General features: G+C 40.6%; 1 protein-coding gene across 2 annotated transcripts in view; it reads left to right on the top strand.

Annotated features, from left to right (window-relative positions):
* ASB5 (ankyrin repeat and SOCS box containing 5) overlaps positions 1-20,058 on the top strand; it is a 110,430-nt gene that overhangs the window by 8,419 nt on the left and 81,953 nt on the right. Inside the window, exon 1 of one of the 2 annotated variants that reach the window (XM_082245645.1) lies at positions 6,465-6,725. The exons of the other annotated variant lie outside the window; for it this stretch is intronic. Coding sequence (XP_082101771.1) covers positions 6,533-6,725 — 193 coding nt within the window. The 5' untranslated portion in view covers positions 6,465-6,532. Of the gene's footprint in view, positions 1-6,464; positions 6,726-20,058 lie in introns of those variants that run through there. 2 annotated transcript variants of the gene reach the window in all.

Raw genomic sequence — 20,058 nt, 5'->3', positions numbered from 1 at the left:
TCCTTTCTATTCGGATGACTCTCCCCTCATATCCATGGGATGAGGAGCCATGTAGGGATGGGAGGGGGGGGGGGGGGTAATAACGAAACATGCATAAACCCTGTATTTTTTAGGTTAACATTTTATCTTTGCTTTTCCTTTCCTTAGCTAGGGTGGGCGGGACAGGCTCGAGCACCTCTCTTTAAGTTGTTCTCCCATTCGCATTTTTGCAATATGTTGCCAACATAGGTTCCAAGGTTAGGCGGTTACAACCGTCTAAATTTTTCTTTGTATTACCTCTATCCCCTTTCCGTTTACCTCTAAATCCTCCTCACTCTACATCATCTCTTTCTATCTTTATTCTTTATATTCTCTAATTTATCATCTAAATCCCCCACTTCCCAGTTTCCGATGGTGATGGACACTATAAAGATAGTCTCACTAAATGTAAAGGGTCTTAACACCCCTGAGAAACGGCGTATTCTTTTGAATGATCTGAAACATTTTCACGCTGATGTAGCATTTATACAAGAAACTCACTTCTGAGTAGGGATGATCGAACGGTTCGGGTCGACCATCGGTTCGGCCCGAACATTGGGTGTTTGAGGTTCGGCCGAATTTAGAACTTTTTGCGCAAAAAGTTTGGAATTCGGCAACCAGAACCGACCGAAATGCAATGGTTCAGGAAATGGGCTTTAAAAGCCTGTGATTGGACCAGAACCATTAGCAAAAGCCAATTGACGGGGCAGAAGAATGCTAGGAATGTGATTGGAGTGACTAGGGGGTCCATAGTCCAATCATTAGTGAATACGCCCCCCAGTATATAAGATAGCCCCCGCCAAATTCCTAGCATTGTTATACAGGACATGGAAGAGAGTGGAAGCAGTTCTGCTAATTTTACTGTAAAAGTGTCATTTAGCATTTAATAGTGTGAGGAAAGGGATATCTAGTGTAGTTAGGGTGCTCTTTTACACTTTAGTTAGCTTCAAAAATTGAGTTTCTGTAGGGAAAGTGTGAAGTGTCAGGGTGACCGTAATGTAGTGTAGGGTTAACTGACTGCTATGGCAGGGTGACCGAACCCTTCCATATCAGGGTGACCGTAATGAAGTGTAGGGTGAACTGACAGTGACTGCTATGGCAGGGTGACCAAACCCTTCCATATCAGGGTGACCGCTATAGAGAAAAGCTAGTTTCTCTCAAGTCACTTTCGCTGCAGGAATATGGCTTCTCACCCTTCAGCATTCTTTTTGGCTGCAGGCGTCTATAGTCATTTTTTGAGCACATGTTTGGAGTCAGGTATGACATCTGAACATGTGTATAGGGGGTATATATACACACCCATGTATGTATATATACACCTGCACATATATAGGTGTGAAAGGAGCAGAAAAAACTACTTGCACTAATTAAATAATTTACACCAATATAGTAACGCTCTTATCACACCTATATATGTCTAGGTGTGTATATACATATAAGTATGTGTGTATATACACCACTATACACAAGTTGAGATGTTTTGCCTGCCTCCAAAGAACCCAAAAAAATGCCCAAAAAAAACGCTAGCGTCAAAAAAAAAAAAAAACGCCCAGGTGTGTTGTTGCAGGCATTTTTTTGGGGTTTTTGGAGGCAGGCAAAACATCTGAACTTGTGTATAGTGGTATATATGGTTTGCCTGCCTCTAAAGAACCCAAAAAAATGCCCAAAAAAACGCCTGCTATTAAACCGGCAAGGTGTGAAAAGCGAGAAGCCAACATCCTGTGCTGAAAGTGTTCTAATACAAATGATCTTTTTTTTTATGGTTCTGGACATGCTACAGAGCTGAAACTTCACAGGTACACCTTTTAGACCCCCCAGACACAAAGAAAACAAACAAAAAGTTCTTAAAAATTGTAATTTTTGATAGAGAGACAATTATTGGAAAAAATTAAAAAAAAAAAAAAAAAAAAAAAAAATCTTTGGATTTAGTATCTGGGGGGTCTAAAAAGTGTACCTGTGAAGTTTCAGCTCTGTAGCATGTCCAGAACCAGAAAAAAAGATAATTTTTCAGTAGAGCAGGGATGGTGGGACCCTCCTTTTACACCTATATGATCTTTTTTTTCTGATTCTGGACATGCTACAGAGCTGAAACTTCACAGGTACACCTTTTAGACCCCCCCAGACACAAAATCATACAAAAAAAGTTCTTAAAAATTGTCATTTTTGATAGATTTTTGATAGAGAGACAATTATTGGAAAAAATTAAAAAAAAAAAAAAAAAAATGTCTTTGGATTTAATATCTGGGGGTCTAATAAGTGTACCTGTGAAGATTCAGCTTTGTGGCATGTCCAGAACCATAAAAAAAAGATTGTTTGTATTAGAACACTTTTAGCACAGGATGTTGGCTTCTCGCTTTTCACACCTTGCCGGTTTAATAGCAGGCGTTTTTTTGGGCATTTTTTTGGGTTCTTTTGAGGCAGGAAAAACATCTGAACTTGTGTATAGTGGTATATACACCACTATACACAAGTTCAGATGTTTTGCCTTCCTCCAAAAACCCCCAAAAAATGCCTGCAACAACACACCTGGGCGTTTTTTTTTTTGGCGCTAGTGTTTTTTTGGGCATTTTTTGGGTTCTTTGGAGGCAGGCAAAACATCTGAACTTGTGTATACGGGTATATATACACACATACTTATATGTATATACACACCTAGACATATATAGGTGTGATAGTAGCAGAAATATATGCTTGCGCTAATGAAATCATTTACACTAATATGGTTATGCTCCTATAACACCTATATATGTCTAAGTGTAAAATACATATAAGTATGTGTGTGTACACAAGTTCAGATGTTTTGCCTGCCTCCAAAACCCCCCAAAAAATGCCTGCAACAACACACCTGGGCGTTTTTTTTTTTTGACGCTAGCGGTTTTTTGGGAATTTTTTTGGGTTCTTTGGAGGCAGGCAAAACATCTGAACTTGTGTATAGTGGTGTATATACCACTATACACAAGTTCAGATGTTTTTCCTGCCTCAAAAGAACCCAAAAAAATGCCCAAAAAAACGCCTGCTATTAAACCGGCAAGGTGTGAAAAGCGAGAAGCCAACATCCTGTACACCCCCAAAAAAAGATCATATAGGTGTAAAAGGAGGGTCCCACCATCCCTGCTCTACTGAAAAATTATCTTTTTTTCTGGTTCTGGACATGCTACAGAGCTGAAACTTCACAGGTACACTTTTTAGACCCCCCAGATACTAAATCCAAAAAAAATCTTTTTTTTTTTTTTTATTTATTTTTTTTTATTTTTTCAATAATTGGCTCTCTATCAAAAATGACAATTTTTAAGAACTTTTTTGTGTGATTTTGTGTCTGGGGGGTCTAAAGGTGTACCTGTGAAGTTTCAGCTCTGTAGCATGTCCAGAACCCCCAAAAAAAGATCATATAGGTGTAAAAGGAGGGTCCCACCATCCTTGCTCTACTGAAAAATGATCTTTCTTTCTGGTTATGGACATGCTACAGAGCTGAAACTTCACAGGTACACTTTTAGACCCCCCAGATACTAAATCCAAATAATTTTTTTTTTTTAATTTTTTTTTTCAATAATTGGCTCTCTATCAAAAATCTATCAAAAATGAAAATTTTTAGGAACTTTTTTTGTGTGATTTTGTGTCTGGGGGGTCTAAAAGGCGTACCTGTTAAGTTTCAGCTCTGTAGCATGTCCAGAACCCCCAAAAAAGATCATATAGGTGTAAAAGGAGGGTCCCACCATCCCTGCTCTACTGAAAAATGATCTTTTTTTCTGGTTCTGGACATGCTACAGAGCTGAAACTTCACAGGTACACTTTTTAGACCCCCAGATACTAAATCCAAAGATTTTTTTTTATTTTTTATTTTTTTTAATTTTTCCAATAATTGGCTCTCTATCAAAAATGACAATTTTTAAGAACTTTTTTTTGTGTGACTAATAGTCCCTGGGGTATGACCCAGAACCCTAGGCACTTTTTAGGGGCATTTATTGGGTTTTAGGGCTTCAAAATGGTGTTTTTTAATTACCGAAGTTCGGGTCCCATTGATTTCAATGGGGTTCTGAAATCCGGGCCGAACTTTCGGGTAGTTCGGATGTTTTGGCCGAACCGAACTTTTGAAAAGTTTGATCATCCCTACTTCTGAGATGACAAACTTCCTTTTCTTAAAAACAGATTTTATCCTATGACTTATCACTTTACCAATAAAATCGCTAAGTCCAAAGGAGTCTCTATACTACTTTCTGGTAGACTTCCATTGACCTGCAAACACATTCATGTAGACCCAGATAGATGTTTCATGTTCGTTAAAGGCTTGATCGGTGATGTACAAGTGACTCTGGCAACTATGTATGCACCCAATGATTGTCAGGACCTCTTTGTTGATCACACTATTGATAGACTTCTGTAGTTTACCGAAGGCCAGCTGATCTTAGGTGGGGACTTCAATGTTCTCTTGATCCCCTCAGTGGACACTTTGTCTGGCTCAACCTCCTTCCCTCCTGGTTCCCACAAACGAATAGCACAATCCGTACGTAGAGCCCAACTATTAGATGTTTGGCATCTGCAACAGAAAGAGACTACACATTCTATTCTTCCCCTGATAAAATCTACACAAGAATAGATTACTTCCTTGTTCCCCATAGACAATAAAAAGAAATAATAGGGGGCTAAACAGACCTCTGATGTCTCTCATTTGGGACTGAGGACATTCATCAAGTGCCTTTCTCTGCAGCCTCATCTGGACAGATAAATAAGTAGAAAGTGCTCGGAGGCTAACTATTCATTTTCAAACTGAAGTATAGTAAGCACAGTGGAGGTCAGTGATAAATGGACACAGGGGCAATCGGTAGCAATCGCTCACTTTGTTCATTCAGGAAAAGAAAGGGCAGGTAAATATGACATATTTACCAGCCCATTCCCCTGCTCTCCATCCTGAAAATATCCCCCTTTGTGCCCAGTCATTGTCTCCTGCTGCTGCCAATAAAATCCAGTCAGGAGGGAGCAGGGGAGCCGAGTCGAGCTACGCTAGAAGTGTCTATAGGGACACACTGCCTGGCTCGGGTGCGAGCCCGCAGCATCTGCCCCTGTAGCAAGCGACATGCTATGGAGGCAGACGGAGAAGAGTAGGATTGGAAAGTACCAGTGGGGAACCTGAAGAAAAGGGAGAGCAGGTATGTACAGTATATAACATGTTTGTTATTTTAATAAAAAATGTGCTTTACTAACGCTTTAAAGGATAAGTTCACTTTAAAAAAGAAAAAATAATAAATGCATGTTTTGCAAGTACAAAAAAAAAAATGTGCATTTATTAGTTTTTTTCTTAGGTTCTTAGGAGCCTACAGAGAATTGATAAAAATAAACAATTTAAATATATATTTTTGAAAGCATTCTTACTTTACAGCATTTCTTCACACCTGCCTAAAAGTTTTGTACAGTACTGTTTATATCCAACAGGAAGGAGGGGATCCGATGTCTTATGGGGGGCTGTGGGCATTTGGGAGTTGCTTTGACTAGTGTGTGCCGTTGCAGAGAAGTTTGAACAGTGGAGGAGAAGAAAAAACAAAGAACCAAAACACAAATTAAAATCAATACAAAGTAAGGTACATAAAGTCTAATAATACAAAATGAACACAGAGTCAAGCTCCATAAGAAAGACAAAGTCAGTGGGAACATCAAGGAATGCCTCCAAATGAGAAGAAAATGTTTACATAGCCTACCAAAGTTATGACTTGCTCTGAAGTAGTCTGCAGACTAATTTAAGAATCATCATTGTAGAGCTAAGCATTAACCTTATAGTCAAGAGCCATACAAGATATAAGTGGTATATATACACCCACCATACTTCATTTTCAAAAAAAACATAGCCCGGTGTCATAATAAACAAGCTAGAAATGTCCATATGAACATTGGACACCAGTGCACCATCTGCAAGTCTACACTCCTGAAACTGGAATTGCTGCTCTGGAAAGCAGCACCTAATGGCTGCATCCCAACAGCTTGTGTATTCTATAGCATCCATTTAAAATCTGATAAGGAAGATGCAATATCAAATTTGATTTCCATGTGAAATAAAAAAACATTGCAGTTATATTACGATTTATTCATTAAATATTTTCTTATTCTAACGTGTACAATTTTTAAAAGATCAACTATTAGCAACCAATCAAAGTTATGCCTGATTTCCGATTGGTTGATGTGGGTTATTGCTCTTAATCATAAAAAAACATTTTATTGAATAACGTTGGTTGTATCTAAAAAAGGGAGTTGTAAATATTTGTTTTGTTTTTTTTTCTTTTGACAAGTCGTCACCTTTAATTCATTTTACGTCAGTAATTGACTTTGGACTTTATGGAACTGGAACTGGCCTTAGAAGTTATGCCCAACATAAATAATCCTCATATTTTCAGCAGCAAGCATCATGACCACCTGATATCTGATTTCCTTAGTACCAGCTGTTGTGAGCAGCTTCTGGCTGTAACCATGTGATCCTGTCAACAGTCCAGACCCACTCCTAAACAGTAACAAAGACTCTGGTACAGCTATGACGGTGCTGGAGGAGAAACCTTTTGCTCAGCAGCTTTCCAATGTCTACTTCACTATCCTGGCACTTTTCTGTTTCAAATTGTTTGTGAAAATTAGCCTAGCAATCCTCAGTCATTTTTACATCGTAAAAGGTAATCGAAAGGAGGCAGCGCGAATCCAGGCAGAATTCTACACAGTGACACAAGGGCAAGGTACTGTACCCATAGGATCTCACTATAATTTTACAGTTCTCTAACTTTTCTTGTTATCATAATACAGGTTTATGATCTCTAAAGAACTGCTACTTTCTGTATTATTATAGCATACTGGGTCTGTTTACCTAGGTCATAGGGTAGCAAGCATTAGTTTTCTGACATCAGTATCTGAACATTGGAACTAAGCATACATACTGTAGCAAGTATAAGAGAGTAAGAGAAGCTGCTACTCAATTGGTTTGCAAACAACTGTAACCAATTATGTTTCACCTTAAACTGAATACATCTTTTTTTTTGTTCTGCTCAGTAAACCTACATGCCCTAATTTCCCATCTGAATAAGCCCGCATTCCCCACTTTCCCATGTGTCAGTTACTGTTCTATACACCTGCATCTAATCTTCCCATCTGAAAAAGCCTGCATGCCCTGATTTCCCTTCTATTTGTTCCTGCTCAGTAAGCCTGCATGTCCCTTTTTCTGAAATATTTTGTCCTTCTGTATAAACATGCATGCCCTATTCTTCCAGTCTATTTTTTACTATTCAGTACGAATGTGTGTCCTATTTTTCTATCTAAATCATCATGTATTTGCCATCATCTGGCCAATAAGCCTGCATATTCATTTTCCCATAAATTTTTAGTCCTGCCCAATAGGCCTGCATATTCATTTTCCCATCAATTTTTAGTCCTGCCCAATAAGTCTGCATATCCCATTTGTTCATAAAATTTTAGTCCTGCCCAAAAAGCCTCCATATCCCATTTTTCCATCAATTGTAATCCTGCCCAATAAGCCTGTATATCCCATTTTGATATTTCTGATCGTCAGTTGCAGAATGAAAAATCTAAATCATCATGTATTTCCCATCAATTTGTAGCTCTGGTCAATAAGCCTGTATATTCATTTTCCCATCAATTTTTAGTCCTGCCCAATAAGCCTGCATATTCATTTTTCCACCAAGTTTAGTCCTGCCCAATAAGCCTGCATATCCCATTTGTTCATAAATTTTAGTCCTGCCCAATAAGCCTGCATATTAATTTTCCCATCAATTTTTAGTCCTGCCCAATAAGCCTCCATATTCATTTTCCCATCAATTTTTAGTCCTGACCAATAAGCCTGCATATTCATTTTTTCCATCAATTTATAGTCCTGCCCAATAAGTCTGCATATCCCATTTGTTCATAAATTTTTAGTCCTGCCCAATAAGCCTCTATATTAATTTTCCCATCAATTTTTAGTCCTGCCCAATAGGCCTGCATATTCATTTTCCCATCAATTTTTAGTCCTGCCCAATAAGCCTGCATATCCCATTTGTTCATAAAATTTTAGTCCTGCCCAAAAAGCCTCCATATCCCATTTTTCCATCAATTGTAATCCTGCCCAATAAGCCTGTATATCCCATTTTGATTTTTCTGATCGTCAGTTGCAGAATGAAAAATCTAAATCATCATGTATTTCCCATCAATTTGTAGCTCTGGCCAATAAGCCTGCATATTAATTTTCCCATCAATTTTTAGTCCTGCCCAGTAAGCCTGCATATCCCATATTTTCCATCAATTTTTAGTCCTGCCCAGTAAGCCTGCATATCCCATATTTTCCATCAATTTTTAGCCCTGCCCAGTAAGCCTGCATATCCCATTTTTCCATCAATTTTTAGTCCTGCCCAGTAAGCCTGCATATCCCATATTTTCCATCAATTTTTAGCCCTGCCCAGTAAGTCTGCATATGCCATTTTTCCGTCAGTTTTTAGTTTTTGCCCAATTATTCTGCATATGCCATTTTGTTTTTTTCTGATCGTCATTTGCTGAATGAAAATCCATTGGTTGTTCTCAGAAGCAGCTCTCTTTCTTTGATGCAGATGTAGCACAATTCCCAGGCGTTTTGCTGGATATGGATCCCCCTGGGTTACCGTTAGCAACAACAGCACATTTAAGCATGTTTCTCCAAGTGTGAGCACTGAGACAATGACCAGTCCAGTATCTTTGGGTTTTGTATTTATTTGGTAACTTGGATAGGAGAAGGGATGAGTGGGATACTCCTTGAACTGAACTAGGCACATTAAGCGGAGACACTTGAACAATACTCTTTGGCGCTGACTTGACGCTAGCTGAATGCCTATCAACGCTGGTTAACGCTGGCTGGATGCCTGTTAATGCTGAACTGACTTGGGACTGCTTTCCTGACTAAAGAAGTCCTCTTTTAAGCCCCCCCCCCCAGCACTCCTGCTGAGGTAGCTATTTGAATACACTGCTGCACTGCTGAACACTTCAGGGCCTGCACCGACGCCCTCTTTCTCTCGCTAATCTTCAGGGCTTAGACACTGGCACCCCCTTTCTAAGCCACAACTACTGGTTAGCTGGCTCCCGGATCCCTTCGACCTTCTGGAGTGGCCTCAATCTCAGGCAGACCCCTGGGCAGTTTTGAGTACTCACAACACTATTTTTCCTGGAAACTCCTGCCCAGCAGCTCCACTCGGTCCACAGCACTCTGGATCCTTCCTGCAGCCCAGCTCAACCTCCGGTCCTCTAGGCCGACTGCCCAGGACACCCTCACTTGCTCTGACAGGAGGAGAGACAGCCATCAGCCTCCTCCTGGGACTCTGCTTTCCACCAAAGACGCCCTGTCACATGCTCCCCTCAGATTATAACTCATCCCAGGGTGCATTGCAGCAAACTCCGCCCAATGAGAAAGCTATAAGCCCTGGTGTGCTATTGGCCAGGTTTCCTCCACTGTCCCACAAGAGCCCTCATTGGATACAGTGGGGAGACTCCTCAGACTCATAAAACCACACCTGGAAACATGTGACAGCCTAAATAAATTATAAAGCCCTCCTGATAAGCAGACAGGGCCACATATGTGCTTTTTCCTAGCACCTACCTAAGAGAGTGCTACACAGTATTTTATATATTACCCAGTGTTTCACTGCACAGTTATCATATACATGATTTCCAATAGAAACAATGTTTACCACTTACTTTCTGATACATTTATAAGGAAGGACCTTGTCCAGTGATACCATGTACTGTAGATGGTTTTTTGTTATCCATAGTAGCTGTGTTGGGTTCATTTGTGCTGCACTAAGACATATCTGTGTACATGATTGCCAGTGCCACCTGCCAGTGCACAATCATTTAGTACCTGACTTACACTAACCTGTTTTAACCACTTTACCACCGGAGGATTTTGCTGTCTTACGTCTGGGCCACTTTTTGCGATTCGGCACTGCATGACTTTCACTGACAATTGCGTGGTCGTGCGAAGCCGTATCCAAACAAAATGTACGTCCTTTTTTTCCCACAAACAGAGCTTTCTTTTGGTGGTATTTGATCACCTGTGCGATTTTTACTTTTTGTGCTATAAACAAAAAAAGAGCGTAAATTTTGAAAAAATAACAATATTTTTCACATTTTTTTATATGAAATTCCCCCCAAAAAAATGTAAAAATCAAAATTTTTTTAAATTTTTGGCCAATTTGTTTTCTGCTACCTATGTTTGGTAAAAAAAATCACAATAAGAGTATTTTGATTGGTTTGCGCAAAAGTTATTGCGTTTACTAACTAAGGGAAAGATTTCTGTCATTTTTGGTGTTTTTTTTTTTAACGAGTAATGGCGGCGATCTGCGATTTTTTTTGCGGAACTGCGACATTGCGACGGACAGATCGTACCCTTGACTGATATTTTTTACACTTTTGGGGGTACCAGTGACATTTCTATAGTAATCAGTGCTATAAATATGCACTGTTACTGTAGAAATGACACTGGCAGGGAAGGGGTTAATTTTATTGGAGAGGGAGGGGTTAATGTATGCCTGGTGCTTACTAACGTGTGTGGGGGGAGGTGACTGAGTGACACAAGGACAGATCGCATGTTCAGCTATGCTGAACACTGCAATCTGTCACTGTTTGTCACTGAGGAGATCCGCCCGCTCTGTTTACACAAGCGGGCGGATCTCCAAACTCGATTCCCCGACGATCGGGGAAGAGCAGCGGCGATCGCCGCTGCTCCTCCCCTGGCCCGACTCCCGCTGTGAATGAATACAGCAGGAGCGAGCCTCCGGCAGCGCGCGCGAGCGCCGCCCACAAGGGGAGGAGTCCAGCAACGTAGTACTACGTCGCTGGACGATAACGAGCCACTGTGCCGCAGTAGAAGCACAGTGAGCAGTCATAAAGTGGTTAATATAGATTAACAGAAGCATTGTGTGCTCATTTATGCTTAAAGCTCAAATTGCCAAATGTTTAACACACATGAAAGGCATTTTATTATATATTTTATATTAAATGTAAATAAAGCTATGGCCGGAAGTCAATTAATATACACTATATTGTCAAAAGTATTGGGACACCTGTCTTTACACGCACATGAACTGTAATGGCATCCCAGTCTTAGTCCGTAGGGTTCAATATTGAGTTGGCCCACCCTTTGCAGCTATAAAAGCTTCAACTCTTCTGAGAAGGCTGTCCACAAGATTTAGGAGAGTGTCTATGGGAATGTTTGACCATTCTTCCAGAAGCACATTTGTGAGGTCAGGCACTGATGATGGACGTCCAAAAAACAACAATATCTCTCCTGCGCTCGAGTGGTATGCGGGAATCTTCTAGGTGGTTTTATGACACAAATGAAGTGGTCTTGCTGCCCCCCTCAGGACCAAGGGTATCCAAAAGGCACTACAAGAAAACAACAAGAGAAGGGCGCACCGACCTTGTGCATTACCACTTAAAAGTTTATTAAAATCAAAGAAGGGTAGCGTACAATATACTCACAAACGTAGCATATGAACAAGCATATAGGAAATGGGCACCGCTCGCTTCCAGGACACTTCTCTACTGCTGGATAGCGTGATGGCGTCCTCAAAACCTGATGATGGACGAGAAGGCCTGGCTTGCAGTCTCTGATCTAATTCTTTCCAAAGGTTTTCTATCAGGTTGAGGTCAGGACTCTGTGCAGGCCAGTCAAGTTCCTCCACCCCAAACTCGCTCATCCATATATTTATGGACCTTGCTTTGTGCACTGGTGCGCAGTCATGTTGGAACAGGAAGGAGCCATCCCCAAACTGTTCCCACAAACTTGGGAGCATGAAATGGTCCAAAATGTCTTGGTATCCTGACTATCTTGGTATCCTGACTCCTTAAGAGTTCCCTTCACTGGAAATAAGGGGCCAAGCCCAACTCCTGAAAAACAAACCCACATCACAATTCCCCCTCCACCAAATTATTTGGACCAGTGCACAAAGCAAGGTCCATAAAGACATGGATGAGCCAGTTTAGAGTAGAGGAACTTGACTGGCCTGCAGTCCTAAGTCCTGACCTCAATCCGATAGAACAGCTTTAGAATAAATTAGAGCTGAGACTGCGAGTCAGACCTTCTCGTCCAACAACAGTGCCTGTCCTCACAAATTTGCTTCTGGAAGAATAATCAAACATTATCATATACACACTTCTAAACCTTGTGGACAGCCTTCCCAGAAGAGTTGAAGCTGGTACAGCTGCAAAGAGTGCGCCAACTCAGTATTGAATACTACGGGCTAATACTGGGATGCCATTAAAGTTCATGTGCGTGTAAAGGCAGCCATGCCAATACTTTTGACAATATAGTCTAGTAGAGAAGGGAGGAATGTATTACTATAGCACTGATGTGGTCTATCAGGGTATCATCCTATAAATTTTGTGGAACAGCAAATGGTAGAAGGCATGGGACTTGAGATGTACCGCTGGTATCCACTTAAAGCAATAGAACCAACGATTATAAAAACATACAAACTTTAATTTCGATTTGACACGTTAAAAAGGCAAATCATTAATTAAAATACACATAAAAAAGGTTACAGCTAGTCTTGCGTTCTTGTTATAGATAGGTCATTGCGTTTCATGTGTACTCCTGCTTCTTCAGGACACACAGGAGTTAATCAAAAGAATTACACAATGTCTAACAAAATCAGTTCTAAAGAAAAGTGATAAATATATACATTAATAAAACATCAAATATGGCAAATATGACAATTTCTTATGTGTGCGGTGGAGAGAAAAAAAGAACCCACCAAACCAATATTTAATTTAGCAAAATAATATACTAGCTGTATCCTTTTTTTATACCTCTCTTATGTGTATTTTGATTGATGGGTTGCTTTTTTACCATGTCGAATTGTAATAAAATGTTTTTTTTATAATTTTTGGTTCTTTTGCTTTAAATCGATACCCATGGTATATCCAAACTTTTAGTTATTCATCAACTTTCATTTTGGTTGATGTCAGTGCAGCTTGGCTAAAAAATCAAAATCCGATTATCACAGCCAATTTGGGGGTTGTTTTGAAATGCCTGTATCTGTATCATGTGACCACTGTGATTGACTCTCACAGTGATCATATTATCAGGAGCGAACCCCACTGGCTCCTGTTTAGAAGCCTTAACCTAGAATTGTCAGTGACAGCTTGGTCAGTGTGCTGTGAGCACACTTTCAACACACAACCTCCTACAACCATGAATGAATATGAGAAGCTGCTGAGCTTTAAAACCCACCTTTCTTGCCATCGCATATTTGCCTTATGCGATCAGCAAGAGGTACATTTTTAGGAATTTTAAAGTTCAATTTTTGATAAAAAAAAGAATATAATAAATGTATATAGTGTTGTAGGTAATAAAAAATGTGAATTTATTATTTTTTTTATTTTGCAGTCTGTAAGGCATTGCACCCGCAATCAACAGATCATGGGTGCAATGCCTGGATCCTGCAGACTTTCAGTATACTGTCTGCCCGTACCTTCATTACTCTCCAGAACTCTGTGAGAGAATGACGCAGCCATGTAGGCGAAGCCCCACTTGGCGGCACTGGTTTTAAATTCTGATAGTGGGTGCAGAGAGAAGACCCTCTGCCCACTGTCACAGGAAAGGAGGGGAGCAAGAGGAGGCAGGAACTGTTCCATGTTCTACCCTAAATGCGAATGGGACATGTAATATGTTTCAAAAGGTGAAGTTATCCTTCAAGGAATATTCACCTTTAATAGGTAACGTACTTTTTTTACTGTCCTTTTCACTGTTTTTTTTTCTCTCTCCTACATACCTGTAGATCCTGTTATTGTCCTAGGTTTTCTACCTGTTCTAGGGTGACAATCCTCTAAGGCAGCCTTCGTCAATCGTCAACCTTTTTACCACAAAGGAACCCTTAAAACTATTTTCAGGTCTCAGGGAACCCTGATATATCTGATTATACTTACAGCTCATGGTACATTAGCTTTATAAGTTGTAGAAAGTTTGTTTTTCAAAAAAAAAAAAAAGAATTCTGGCATATATTGAATATTTGAACCTCATGGCAGATAATTTTTTAAACTGACCTGCTACAGGTATTTCTGTGTTTTGACATAGGAACTTTAAGGCACTCATAAAACAGCCTCATATTTGAATCCTGAATTTACTCAGTACACTTCTACATTAATTGCAAAATCTGGCTTGTCAATCTTGGCTCTTGATTTTGCTGTGCCTCCCCTCTCCCATCTCCTCCATATCGGCAGGCTTTTTAAAGCTCTTGTAGGTATTTTCACCTATAGCCATACCTCCCAACTTAGGGACACTTTAGAGAGCCTTTGACCTGCAGTTTGCAAAGAGATTGGCCTAATTGTTTCTAAATAGAAGAAAACTGTGAATTACAGAAAATTAAACTCACTGACTGTGCATATTGCCCCCACCCCTTACACACTGCCCCTATTTTCCCCTGAACACACTGCCCCTTCGATACAAAATACCAGCATGTTTCATCATTTCAAAAACAAATTTTGGGGATGTTAATAGTTTTTTTATATTTTTAGTTTAACAGATAGTAAGGTAAACAGTTGTTGATTTTTTATTTTTTTTTTGGTCTTGGTCTTGTTTTTTTGTCACTTGCCTACTGGGCACCTAAACCCCCTTCCTGCCCAGGCCAATTTTCAGCTTTCAGCGCTGTCGCACTTTGAATGTAAATTTGCACGGTCATGTAATACTGTACCCAAATGAAATTTTTATCATTTTTTTTTCAAGCAAATAGAGCTTTTTTTTTTGGTGTTATTTAATAACTACTGTTTTTTTTTATTTTATTTTGCTGAACAAACAAAAAAAAAGACTGAAAATTTTGGAAAAAACAAAACAGTTTTTATAGTTTGTTAAAACATGTTGCAAACATGAAAATTTTCTCCTTCATTGATGTGCGCTGATGAGGTGGTACTGATGGGCCCCTGATAGGCATTGATAGGCTGCACTGATGGGCACTGATAGGCTGCACTGATGGACACTGATAAGGCGGCACTGATGGGCACGGATAAGGCGGCACTGGTGGGCACTGATAGGTGGGACTGATGGGTGGCACTGATGGGTGGCACCAATGGGCGGCACTGAAGGGTACTGGTAGGTGGCATTGAAGGGCACTCATAGGTGACACTGATAGGTGGCACTGATGGGCACTGATAGGTGGCACTGATGGGTGGCAATGATAGGCACTGGTAGGTGACACTGATTCAGCACTGATGGGGCACGGATAGGTAGTACTGGTGGGAATTGATAGGTGGCACTGGCGGGCACTGATAGGTGGCACTGGTGGGCACTGGCAGGTGGCACTGACCTGCACTGGTAGGTGGCACTGGTGGGCACTGACAGCGCGAGGGAAAAAAAAAAGATCTCCGGCTGCTGTTTACATCACGTGATCAGCTGTCATTGGCTGACAGCTGATCATGTGGTAAGGGGCCTGGACCAGGCTGATCACGTAGCACGCAGGCAGCTCATGCACGGGAGGACGTACATGGACGCCCTCCCGGCAATTAAGGTCCACACTGTAGCCGTCTTTCGCTATAGCATGGACAGGAAGTAGTTAAATGAAAAAAAAAAAACAGTGGTTATTAAATAACACCAAAAGAAAGCTCTATTTGTCTCAAAAATATAAAATTCATTTGGGTAAAGTGTTGCATGGTGAAGTGTTGGTCCAAAGGTTACAGTACTGAAAACAAAAAAATTGCCTGGTAATGAAGGTTACTACTCAAATAACTAAAGTCAAAATACATCCTGTTTAATGGCACCCTCTATGAATGTACAGGGTTAAGGCCATCTGTGCAGTTAGTTATTAATTGCATATCCAACATTCTTCAGTAAATTAAATCATGTAAGTTGTTTTTCTACCATGCAGCCACAGTCCTGTGGGAAGTGATTCACTCTTCTACAGCAGCGGAAAAACTGACTGTGCCATAGCAAATCGCCAGTGCTGTTTTCCTTATCTCACTTCTTAACAATTGATATTGTCAATCAGCAGCAGTTGTTGAGGGAAATAAAATGTGCATATCAAGTTCTCAGCATTCGTTCCAGACAGATCACAGGTCTATAAATAACAGATAAATGCACAGCATGTTTGCATGAGAAAATGCAGCATGATCTAGGTCATAGCTCTAAGAGTCAGTCCAACACAATGGCCAAAATTCCTGTTTGACTTGATCCATATGAAAACCATTTGATTCTAATGTTTTGTATTACTTCTTACTCATGTATATGGTTATATAGTTGACCTTACTTTATGACCACATTTAGGCCTGCTTCACACCTGTAAGTTTTATGTGCATTTTTTGTTTCATAAGCACATAAAAATGCATGAGTCATGAAAATACATTGTGTCCAATAAGGTCGTTCACATCTGCACACTGTGCTGTAAAGAAAATGAGGCATGTTTGATTTAACATGCATTGATTTGCATTTTCTGGCCCATTGAAGTCTATGGAAGCACATAAAAGTACACATTCTGTGTTCTTGGGAAAGTAACTAAGCTTCCTGCGCCATTATATAAACTGTCAGGAAAGGTGTGCGCCACATTAAATAAGCAGATAGACCTGTTTCATGCCTATCTATGCCACCCACTCTAGTTTCTATTTTGGAGTAACTTAGAAACAAGCAGGTCTGCCCTTTTTAACAGAGGGAATAGGCAGTTTGGCATATAGAAAACTGCTGCAGATTCCTGTGTGGTATAACTACAGAATGTTAGCCATTTACAGAAAGAGATTTTACCTCTTAGCCTCGGTTCACATTTATGCGATGCGGGAAGGCTGCGAATCCAGAGCCTGTTCCCGCATCGCACACGCACCCCCGGCAGTTCACACTGCCATATGCGATACGCTGGGGGTGTCAATGTAATCTTAACGACACCCCCAGTTTGATCGCATATCGCAGTGCGATCGTGCAGTTCGCACAGGATCGGATCGCACAAGTGTGAACCGCTGTGCGATCCGATCCTGATGCGGCTGCCAAAAAGGGTCCCTGTGCGTGTTTGGTGCGGCTGCGGTGCGAATTTAGCCATACAAACTGTATGGCTAAACTCGCACCGCACAGCCGATCGCATGTAATGTCGGAGCAGTGCGCTCCGACATTACATGCGAACCCCGCACACGCACAAGTGTGAACCGGGGCTCAAAGATACTGCAAAATGTACTAAATTGGACATGCAGTCAAATGATAAATTGGATTGTTTGGAAAAGGACATTATTGATGGCAAAAAACAAAAGATGGTCTTTGATAAATTGGACCATGATTCAAATAACGTCTACAATTGGAGAAGGAAACGCTCATGGGGTAGATTTGGTCGAGCTAAGATGCATGTTAGATTTTTGGACACAAAGATTGAACATTTAAACAATACCTTTGTGAAGACTGATACTGATTCCTGGCTAGCATCCAATAGTGCTGCAAGGCCTAATGGGAATAAATGTACATCTGATGTCCCAGTAAAAGGGTGTGAAGAATAGTGAGGAAATGCAACAAAGATGGAAGGGGGCAGAGTTGTATAAAGTACTCGAAACCCATACTTGAGTAGAAGTAGAAGTGCTCGATCAAAAAGTGACTTGAGTAGAAGTATTAAAGTATTCAACATTTTTTGTACTTAAGTATTGCAAGTAGTTTTTTAAAAATGTTGCTACTCAAGTACTGAAAGTAAAAGTACCAGTAGTTTTGAAAAAAAAATTGCTACTCAAGTACTGAAAGTAAAAGTACAAGTACTGTGTTATGTAGTTATTAAAGAAAGAATCAAAAGTTTGAACATCATATTGTTTTTTATTATTTCAAATGCAGCTTTTATTTATACATAGAGTAGCATTTATTTTCGTATGCGCTGATAATACACATGTTTTGAACTTCATGAAACCTGCCATGTACTGTTCTGGCAGTGGTCATTTTTATAATTGTGACGAGTAACTATGCAGCACAAAAAAAAAATATCGGAGTAGAAGTATTGAAATCATCGAAAAAATATAGTGAAGTAAAAGTGGAAGTAGGAGAAAAAAATTCTACTCTAGGAAAGTACAGATACCGCCTTTCGGTACAGTAGTACAGTAGTGAAGTAGTTCTACTTAGTTACTATACATCTCTGGAAGGGGGTGGGGGTTGGGTGGAATTGGTGCCAATTGGATCAGACGCTACTCCCTCTCTGGGGAAACACTGAGCAAACCCAGTGGGCGAAATGTTGTTTTTTTTTTCCCCCCTCCAAAAATTTTAATATATTTGAAACCATATTAAATGGTAATACATTTCTTAGAAACATCCCTGTGATGAGGCATTACCTTGATTCTTGTGACATGATCAACATTTCTGAACAGGAGGTTGAGGAAAATCAAGTGAAATTAGACTTTTGGAATTTTTGTGGCATCGATGACCTAGATTTGTTGGTCCTAGAAGTTGGTTCGTTTCCAGCCTCTGATCATGATTGGATGCTCTGTGGTGGGGTCCCCTTCAAATTAAGATCAGAGTTTTATCAGATATATTCCAGTGGATGGGAGATGGACAAATCCCAAACATTTGTTGAACATGATTTAACTGCTCTTGCACCTAAGGTTTCCTCATCTCCTGGTGTTAGAGATTACATTTCAGTCAAGGAAAGGGCAGTTTTTAAAGATTTAGAGGATGACAGGTCAATTGTTATAAAACAGATTCATATTTGACTTCAAAGAAAGATCCTACCGGTGACTATAAAAAGGTTTTGATGGATTTAGTAATAAGGGGTGTTCGGGTTGGAGTTTCCAGCTCTAAAGAGCTGAGTTGTTAATTCTTCAGCACCCCATCATGCCAATTTTCCACCATTTGTCAAAAATGCATGAGGTAATGGTATATCTTCCTTCTGTGATGTCATATACTCTTTTTAAAGCTCCTGAGTCCCATTTAAAGGAGGTACATCCTTGTAAGTGGTTTCCATTTTTATCCTACTATCAAAGAAAACTGTTTCAGAACTTGCTTTCTAAATTTGCTTTCAGTTTAAACATCCTGTAAACATTTCATAGTACAAAATAGACGAAGACAGAACATGGGAGGTGCCCTGATCCTTTCATAACTGGCTCCAGGCCTTTTCTGTTTAAGCTTTGGTTATGGGTGAAAACTTTGCAAACAAATGTTCAGTGCAGGTGTTCCTAAGGTCTTCCAGAATTTTGGCTGTTTTGTCCGGTTGAATTATGGCACGGCTTTCCACCAAAGCTTGCTGTTTTTCCATCCTTGTGGTGGGGGGTCAAGGATGTTTGTTTTTGGATCAACATAAAGTGAGGCTCCCCAGCCATCAGTGTGACATTCATGGGATGGGGCAAAAGGCACTTTCCAGCTTTCCTTTCTCTTGCTCTTTGCTGGGCGGGTTGCTATTGGTTTCTCCTGTGGCTCCCCAGCTCAGCAGGTAATTGAGTGTTGTTTTTGGCAAGTGAGAAGCTCACACTTCGGGGCTCTATATAAAGGTCAGCTTTCCCTCACGGACAATGCTGCTGAGGAGACCGGACTGCTGCTACCTGTGCTTTCGCCATCAGAATGGAAGACCTGCTCTAGCGCCTTATTGAGAGAGCCAAAAGTGCAGGGGGAGAGGAGTGACTTAGGTGCTGCCTAAATGAAGACTCCTGCCCCCCTCCTCCTTCTAAAGAATCACAGGCTGACTGCGGGAACATGGACCAGCCTTCCTATGACTCTACTAGCAGGCTCCACCCATCCACCAGAAGAAGGAAAAAACAGAAAAGGGATTCCTCTCCTCCTCCACTAGGCAAGAACACCTAACCCTTTCTCCTGGATAGAGCCTCGACTTCCTCTTCCCTTTCTGCAGCCATATTGCCACCTACTGGTGGGCAGCAGAATAATACAGCTTCCAGTTCTGGTGAGATTCATTCTTTTACACCTATGAATAAATTAGTGCCAGGGCATTGTCCACAGCAGAGGCTCACGAAGAACTGGCATTCCTGCCAGTATCTTACATGGCTGCAGGAATGCGCGGAAGCGCACATAGCTGCACAAGGTCGAGGTCGGTGCATGCTCCTTGTCCTTACTGGCTCCAAACAGCCTTTATAAGGGAGCCAGTCACCCTGTGTAATTGCTGGTTTTTC

This window comes from Pelophylax lessonae (genome assembly GCF_965119305.1).
Source record: "Pelophylax lessonae genome assembly, chromosome: 1".
In the NCBI taxonomy this organism is placed as follows: domain Eukaryota; kingdom Metazoa; phylum Chordata; class Amphibia; order Anura; family Ranidae; genus Pelophylax; species Pelophylax lessonae.
Note: the sequence above shows the minus strand (reverse complement) of the source record. Positions and strands in the feature narration are given on the sequence as shown.